This window comes from Pituophis catenifer, unplaced genomic scaffold (genome assembly GCF_029215685.1).
Source record: "Pituophis catenifer annectens isolate HBS135680 unplaced genomic scaffold, rPitCat1.0.hap2 SCAF_8, whole genome shotgun sequence".
NCBI classification, from domain to species: Eukaryota; Metazoa; Chordata; class Lepidosauria; order Squamata; family Colubridae; genus Pituophis; species Pituophis catenifer.
This window is the reverse complement of record NW_027256888.1, coordinates 10234117-10242817: the sequence shown is the minus strand read 5'-3', so window position 1 is coordinate 10242817 and position 8701 is coordinate 10234117. Positions and strand designations below refer to the sequence as shown.

General features: G+C 47.2%; 1 protein-coding gene across 1 annotated transcript; it reads left to right on the top strand.

Moving 5' to 3' along the window:
• The first annotated feature begins 388 nt into the window (after window positions 1-388).
• Window positions 389-2511, top strand: GSX2 (GS homeobox 2). Its single transcript, XM_070948770.1, has 2 exons — window positions 389-902; window positions 2168-2511. Exons 1-2 carry the CDS (start codon window positions 389-391, stop codon window positions 2509-2511), a joined length of 858 nt encoding a protein of 285 aa, XP_070804871.1.
• The last annotated feature ends 6190 nt before the right edge of the window (window positions 2512-8701 follow it).

Genomic DNA, 8701 nt, shown 5'->3' with positions numbered 1-8701 from the left:
TTGTTTCGGGGAGGGAGGTGGGGGGGGGGAGAGGGATCCACTGAAAAGGCTCCGAACAAGCGGGCTTTTGGAGGCGCGCCGATTGCCAGGCATCACGTGCGTGAAGTAGTTACTATAAATCGCTCCACCGGGAGTAGGCGGTGGGGCGGTGGGGGGGGGGGGAGAGAGGAGAAGAGGGAGATCCAGGGGAGGTCTAACGAGAAGAGAGAGAGAGAGAGAGAGAGAAAGGGGGGGGGGGTCGCTTTTAAGACCAGCCCTCTCGCGAGCCCCCCTTTGTTCGCCTCCCAGCCATAAGCACCTTCCGAGCTCGCCCCAGGGACTTTCGCGGAGGCGAGCGGTCCCAGAGAGGAAGCCGGTTAACCCGGCTAACCCCGAGCACCTGTCCGCGATGTCGCGCTCCTTCTATGTGGATTCGCTCATCGTCAAGGACTCGGCGGCCAGGCCGGTGGTGCCTTCCCTGCCGGAGCCGCCTCCGCCGCCCCCCGGGCAGGACTTCCTCATTCCTCTGGGCGTGCCGGCTCCGCTGGTCATGTCCGTAGCCGGCGGGCCCGCCTGTCCTTCGCGCAAGAGCGGCGGCTCGTTTTGCGTCTGCCCGCTCTGTGTCACCTCGCACCTGCACGCCTCGGCGCGGGCGGGCGCGGCCGGTGGAGGCGCCGCCGCTTCGCTCCCGCTGCTCAAAGGCCACTTCGTTCCCGGAGGAGCCGGGGCGGGCGGCGAGGGCCAGTTCTGCCCCCGGATGAGCCACGTCCAGCAGCCAACGGCCCCGCAGCAGCAGCAGCAGCCGCCCCACGGCTCGGTGGCATCGGCGGCGGCGGCGGCTCAAGCTTTGGCCCACCCACCTGTTTGCGCAGCGGCCGCCTACGGCATGAGCGACCCCCGGCGTTTCCACTGCCTCGGCCTGGGTAGGTCCTGTCCCCGGGCTCTGGGTGGGTAGGGAGGCTGGGTTCAGCTCCTTCGGGATGCCCCTGCCCTCTCGGAAGGGGTCGCGCCTCCCTGGAGGGAGCCGCCTGACTTTCCCTTTCTCCGCTTCCCAGCCGGTTAATCTCCCCAGATTAAGGAAAAGCTCTTGGCTCCGGGATCCTTTTTGGGATCCCATGGAGATCTGGGAACTTTTAGGCCAAGTTAGCCGCGGTTAGGAAGGCGCTCCTCTTCCCCGCGCGCCGTTCAGGTGAGAAGCTTCTCCTGGGGGGGTGCAGGGAGCTTGACGAAGTGAAGGGCTGCGGAGGAGCCGCTCGGGACTCCTTGCCTTCTCTTCCTCCTGAGCCGAATTATCAATTAGAACCAAGAACAGGTCCACAAGGACACACACCACTTCTCTGGAAGCAGGGCCTGCTAGACTGAGGAAAAGCGAACCATCTGATCCATCCAGATTGTTCGGATTTCAAATCTCATGCATCCCAGCCACCTTAGGACCTATATAGATAGACTTCCAGCGTTATCCTGGAAGGGCGCCCTGCCAGAAGATTATTATTTAAAAGAAAAAAAAAAAAAACCGAAGCATGCTTGATTGCTCCCATCGAATAACTCCAACTTGTAGTTTAGGGTGTTAAGGTGGGCTCTCTCTTCTTGAACCCAGGAAAAGAATCCGCGTAATCTCCATCTGGCCAAAAGAATGGAGAAAAAGAAGAAGCGAAGAGATGGGTGAAACCCCCCCTAGCCCCCCCCTCACCCCCTTCCTCTCCCGGTGCACCATAGCAAAAGTCGCACCCTCCTTAGCGAAGCGACGGGATGGGAGATGCGGGCGAAAGTCTTCATTCAGCCCCCAGGGGCAAGTGACACCTAACTTCCCTGGCTAAGAAGGCGGCTTTAGCCAAATCGATCGCAGGGTTTTCAATCAATGGAGAGGATTGTGCGAAGCCTCCATGTTCAAAGGCATTATTAACTCCCTGTAATTGACAGGAGTTGGGAAGCAACAAACGAAGACTTGGTGTGTGTGTGTGTGTGTGTGTGTGTGTATGGGGTGTGTGGAATTGGTGGGAGGGATACGTCCCTGTCCTGCTGACGAGCTTCGGGTCCGGTTGCTCCAGGTGGGCGGAGGTTGAAGGGGAAGGTAAAAGGGATTTGTGGTCCAGGATGCCAAGGAGGACAGGTGGAAGGGAAGGTTGGGTTAAGCTGGGCTTTTTAACCGGACTTTTTTTTTTTCTGGGTCCTTCCCTTTCCCCCGCAGGAGGTTCGGACAGTGCCAGCCCGCTGCAGAACGGCAAACGGATGCGCACGGCTTTCACCAGCACGCAACTTCTGGAGCTGGAGCGGGAGTTTTCGGCCAACATGTACCTGTCCCGGCTGCGGCGGATCGAGATCGCCACGTACCTCAACCTGTCGGAGAAGCAGGTGAAGATCTGGTTCCAGAACCGGAGGGTGAAGCACAAGAAGGAAGGCAAGGGCGCCCAGCGGAACACGCACGGCGGCTGCAGCTGCGCCGGCAACCCGGGTCGCTTCCCTAGATCCGAGGACGAAGAGTCGCTGTCTCCGGCCTCGGCGAACGAAGACAAGGAGGTCTCCCCGTTGTGAGGGGCTCCCCCTCCGGACTGAAGCGCTCCGCGGACAATCGCCAAGGCCAGAGCCCCCAGCCGGATTCGAAAAAGACGAAACCAATACAGATTTTCCCCTCGGTTGTTTTGATCGGGTCCCGAACTCAGGGTGTTTTGCCTACCCCAAACAGCTGCCAATCTGGTTGATCCCCAAAAGCGGGAGACCCAGATCCCGAGCCCCCTGCCCTGCCACCTCAACGGCGGAGGGTAAGCGCTCGCAGCCTCATTCACCCCCCCCCCCCAAAATTAGGAGAGAAGATTTAGGGGACTCAAAAGAGTAGAAGAGAAAAAAGCTCGACTAAAACCTGTTTTGTACCGCTCTTTATCTGAAATGGGAAGGGCAGGGGAAAAGATTCTTCTGGAGGGTCCTTGAATGCTCTGGTTTGTAGGGAAATAGTTTTATATCAAATGTATATTTATATTTATTTAAATAAATGAGGTCGAACCAGAAGTGGGGGTGGAATCTGCTTTTTTAAAAAGAAGAAAGAAAAAAAAAAAGAAAGGGCAACAAAAGTACCCTAAACCAGCAACTTTGTAAAACAAAAGGGAAATACTGGCCTTTGTAGAGAACTCTGTAAAAACTTTGCAGATTTCTCCCTTTTCGGTTATGGTTAACCTGGAAGGCTTTTTCTAGATTAGCCAGAAAAAGTTAGCATCCCCTTCCCTCAAGTGGCTTGCTACAAAGGCCCTTGCTTTCATTTGTTCAGGTAAATTATACTCAAAGATCTTAGAGTCAGCCTTTTCTGAAAGTGCTTAAAACAGATCAGACAATACTTAAAAACGGTGCAAAATTGCTTGATTTAGTGGTGTCTGCAGGAGATGGTAAGCATCCTGGTCTGATCAATTTTTTTAAAAAAAAAAAAGAAATCAAGATGGTAGGTATCCTGGTCTGATCAAAACTTCATTTGTTTTTGTTTTTTTAAGCATGTAACATCTGATAAATCAGGCCCTTGTGGTCACTTCCAGGAGTTTTTGGAATCTATCCTGTATCTCCCTTCCCCATTTTTTATTCAAAGTACAGGTGAAGTTGCTGCATTATCCCCATTTCCCAGGGCATGTGGGGTGCCCCCTTTCAAAAGAAGTTGAACTGACCCTTCAAAAGTATAGGGTTCCCTCGCAACCTCTCCTCCTACAAAGCTACTCCCACCTTGGGATATCTAATATAATAGGAAGGAGAAATTACTACATTCATGAAAATGTTAATTACATTCTATAATCCAATTTGGATTTAGATGACTTTTTCCTAAATGTGGAGGGCAGAAAAGGCTGATCTAGTCCATTGCCATAGCTTCCTCATCTTTAATCTTCCTATGCTTTTCTTTACCATCATTTCTCTAAAACCAGATAGGGCAGAATTAACTCTTTAGAATCACTGAGAAGAGCAACAGATCATGTCTTTAAAACCTTAGTTCAGGTTGGACATTCCAGATCTTGTTGGACTTGAGTCCTCCACCTATCCAACCAGCATGGTGAACAGAGGTGAGAATTTAGTTCAGCCCCTTTCTGGACAGTGGTTAGCACCATATCCAACAACTCCCATATGGCCAGCGTGAGAAAGGATAGTGAGCCAACCTCTGGATCTATTCTACAGCTTCAACATGGATTACCAGCAAGTTATGAGGAGACAGCTGTGCTCTGTGTCTCCCCCCAGTAGAAAGCCAATTTAGATGCCCCTGGGCACACATCCAAAAGTTGTTTTTGTCTCATGGTCCACAAATTGTGAACTTCTTTTCTGGCTGCCAAAACTCTTTTCTAAATAATAATCATGTTCCCACTCTGGCAAGAGGTTGTCAGCAGACAACTAATTACCTATTATAACTTAATTACACTAAGCTGGGCCATGCTTCATATATAAGAAAAGCTTTCACAAAATTTAATTCAGCCCATAACTTGAGGCTATTCCTTCAACAGGCATTTCTCTTCAAAGAAGAACCATTTCTCAGTGGTCTGAATTACTTTTCTCCAATAATTTGTAATATTATTTACAAAATGTAACAAAGTCAATGGGGTTTACTTGCAAATAACTTTCAATTGGTAAGTACCTACTTTTTAATCCATGGTTTGCCAAACCATAATAAAACTATTCAGATTATAATTGACACCAATTAGTCATTATCAAACACTTTCAGTGCCTTTTGCTTCAGTTGTAGATTGTTCAAAAGATTTACTCTTTTTTTCTGATAGCAATAAGCGTTTCAGGGAGTATAGTTTGAATGAGCTATTGAAAGAGTTGTCCATTTATATTCCTCACTGCATATAAAGAAACTTTGAGATAGAATACAGTTATGAAACTGAATGCTGGATTTAATTACTATAATTGCAGGCTGCTTGGTCAAAAATAGGAATCAGGATTTGCATGTACTAGTTAGTCAGTTGCTGCAAGCATTCCGAAACGTGTTTAAAAGGAAGATCTCCCTGAGAAAGCAGATTTCAACGCTACTGGTGGTGCAACTGTGCTAAAAGGCCAACCACATTAACAATGTAAAGTCTTAACTAGGCAGATTTTATGTTTTCACTCCACAGAAGAAATAAGCTTCCTCCAAATGTGTTTTTGAAACAGTTTGAAAGGAGACCTGATACTGATCAGAAATGGCTTGATTAATTGGATGTTTTGAGATCTCTCTACGGATCCCTACTAGTGGTCCAAAGGAGCCAGTGAAAATCTAGATGGCTCCCAAGTATCTTTACAGTAATTGTAAATAGGATCTCTGTAATCAGTGAGTTTAATAATGCAATCATGTAAGCCATAGTTGAAATTCAGATTTTCATGAGCTAGTCAGATTGAGAACCACTTGATGAATGAGGGAATTACAGTAGTAAAATAAATAATTCTAGTTTCTATGAGCCATTGAAATTTATCTCATCTTTAAAATCAAGTATCTTCCAAGGAGATTCATATGGTGATTTCATGTAGCATTGTTGGTGCCAATATGAAAGTGCTTTACCCTTGCCTTTTACTGGGATACATGCACACACCTCTGACATCCAGTGTAGCTTGGAGACCGCAATTCCCAGGCCTAGGCCACCTCCCATCCAAGTTCTAACCTGAGCTAATCCTGCTTAGTTTTCCAGGGCAGTCAGTTGTGATCTCCTGTATTAGCTGAATTAATACAAATCTTCCATAGGTGTTGCAAAATCTACCTATTCAGAGAGAAACTCCTATTCAGGACACACATTTTCATCTTGTGGAAAAGGAGTCACTCCAGATTTATGAAGGGGTGACAAATTCAATCTGCTGGGGAGCCAAAGTTGGCACTGCCCGAGGCTTTGCTTTTTAATGTCTGCTTTCTCCCTGACTAGCAGACAAAGATCGATAGAAGGAGCCTGAAAGGCAGGAGGCGTAGTTCAAACAGGCCAATAAAGAAGGCCTGTCACTTTAAGACAAGAAGCAGAGGAGGACTTTGATGACTTTGTGTTAAGCATCCCAGCTCTGAGTAAGTGACTCCTGGCTAGCTCCCTCGAGGCCTGGAGCTGAAAAGCAATTCAAGGGGATGACACTTCAAGCAAAGCTGCCTTAACCAGGGCACTCTAGGAGGAAAATCCGCTTAGGGAAAGAATGGACTTGGATGGGGGACTTGACCTGCCGGTTTCATTGGGTTATGCTTCCCAAAGTCAAACAAAGTGAGGGATTCCGAGTTGTACAATAACGTGGGATGCCGACTCTTACGTCAATCACCTGTATAGGATGGAGAAGGCAGAAACTGAATGCTGCTTTTAAGCAGATAGTGGTGTTGTTTGTTTGGGAAAGAAGGAATACAAACACCTTGGTTTAACTAGTTCGGGGATATCAGATTTGCTCAAACTCCCAAAATTGCCTCTAAAAAGTGCTTTTGGAAGTTTGGCCTTAAGAAAGGAGAGCTGCAACAGGGATTTTTTTTTTTTCTCACACATCTCCTTTCTTGTTCCACGAGGGCCTTTTAACTTTAAACTTGGAAAGGACCGTTTCTCTTTCCTTTCTTCCACTTCTCCCTCCTCAGCTAAAGAAGTTCAGATGCATTGCAGTTCTATTGCTCACCTTCTCTCATTCCCAGGCAGGTGGACTGATTTTATTCACCCTCACTACTCAAGTTCAGATTCCAGGGCCATTTCCTCTGTCATGATTATTGGCCTTAGGGCAGCAGATGGTCATCACTGGAGTGATATAAAGCCTGCTTGCATCAGCACTGTTCATTTGGAAGATGCCAGTGAGGAAATGCCCCAAGTATGCTTAGTGCAAGCTTGAGACTTTGTGCACCGTGTGGGTATGTGTATGCAAGGAGGAGGGGAGGGGAGGATATGCCAAAAGTAGGTGGAGAATGAATTTATGCAGAAACGTGTGAAAGATCTAATAATTTATTAGAAAAGGGATACATCAGTGATGGTGAGAAAAGAGGAGATACAGCCACACAAGGGAGGGAATCAAGAACGTCAAAGACAGAACATTAGGCTAAATTCCATCTTTCTGCAGTCAGGATGAGGGTCCCATCATCTAACTGTGCAGAAAGGATATTACGGAAGTAATTGTCTACCAAATTTATCTCTAATTAACAGCAAGGGAAGGAATGCAAGCTTTTCTGTGATCCGGGATAAAGATGAACAGACCAATGTGAGAAATGACAGCATGGATAGATTCGCACATTGCTCTAAATGTTGTTCCAATTGTGGCTTGTTCAATGAGCCACAGAGGCAGAGTTCAATGATCATGCTAAGCAATGGTTCAGAGTTTAAAAAGGAGGATGGCTGAGTTTACAAATCACATTATGGATGAAAAGTAAGGGTGAGCCTAGCCTGAGTATCTAGGCATACACATTAAAGGTGTGGAATAAACTTGTGACAAAAACCAGTACGTGTAAGAGTCTGAGAGTGAAAAAAAGCAAGTGCAGAGGCATCCATGAGAGAGGATGGTGGTGACAAAACCAGTATTTATTTATTTTATTTATTTTTATTTAGATTTATATGCCCCCCTTCTCCGGAGACTCAGGGCGGCTTACAATGCGCTCAGCAATAGCCTTCATCCTTTTGTATATTTATACAAAGTCAGCTTGTTGCTCCCACAATGGGTCCTCAATTTACCTACCTTAGAAAGGATGGAAGGCTGAGTCAACCTTGAGCCTTGGCGAGATTCGAACCTCCAGTAATTGCGGGCAGCTGATCTTAATAACCAGCTTAATAACAGGGTGCCTTAGACCACTGTACTACCAAGTATCAAGGAAGGATGGATGTCACTGATGGCAGTAGTAAAAATGATGCAATTAAGAAAGAATATTGGTGAAGAAAGAACAGGAACATGCTACAGAATCACATTAGCTTCTTCTTTCTGAAGCTAAATGACGAAATTGGAAGAAAAGTGAGAATTAGCGCTGGTGGGAGAGAAAAGCATTGTGTGTGTGGAGAGAAAAGGCTCCTTTTGGGAGTCTTGTGCAGGGGGTCCAAAGGGGGACATCCTCTGGCTAGGTGACCGCCCCCCCCCCCCGACAGGGACCTTTTGGCAGGCAAAGGGTTCAGGAGCAGTTGATTTGGGGTGATTCCCTGAGGGCCAAATGCACAAGGGAAAGGAAACTGGCAGTTAATTTGGCATCTTTTCAAACCAGGGAGGCAGATGAAGCACGCCAGGTCCTTCAGAAAGATCTGGCAATGAAATATGTCCCTGGGATTATTAATGGGGAGAATTGTGAAAAAGTGACTTTTCCCTGAGGATTTAAGTCATGAAGGCAGAATAGCAATTAAACAAGTATTGAGGAGCTGCATCCAACACACCGTCCTGACTCCAGGTGTCCACACAACCAGCAGAAAAGGAGGAAGAGGAGCAGGTGGCAGCTAATTGTTAGCTGCCAATGATGGTTAGTAGCCACCCGAGCAGAGAGCCAGGAACCTGCGAGATGAACTGCGCGTGAGCCAGATTTGTGCCCAATTTCCCTGAGGTGTGGTTGTGTACAGGTAGTTCTCAACTTATGACAATTGAGCTCAAAATTGTGACACATTTGTTAAGTAACTTTTACCCCATTTTACAACTATTCTTGCCATAGTTAAGTGAAACAGCAATCCAGTTAAGTGAATCTGACTTTGCTTGTCAAAAGGTTGCAAAAGTTGATCATGTGACTGTGGACACTGCAACTGTCCATAAATACGAATCAGTTGCCAAGCATCTGAATTTTGTTCACATGACCATAGAGATGCTACAACGGTCATAA

Bases quoted from the DNA above. Each gene is read 5' to 3' on its own strand.
- GSX2 (XM_070948770.1), top strand. From the start codon at position 389: ATGTCGCGCTCCTTCTATGTGGATTCGCTCATCGTCAAGGACTCGGCG. The intron at 903-2,167 runs GTAGGTCCTGTC...TTTCCCCCGCAG, and splicing joins TTTCCACTGCCTCGGCCTGG to GAGGTTCGGACAGTGCCAGC.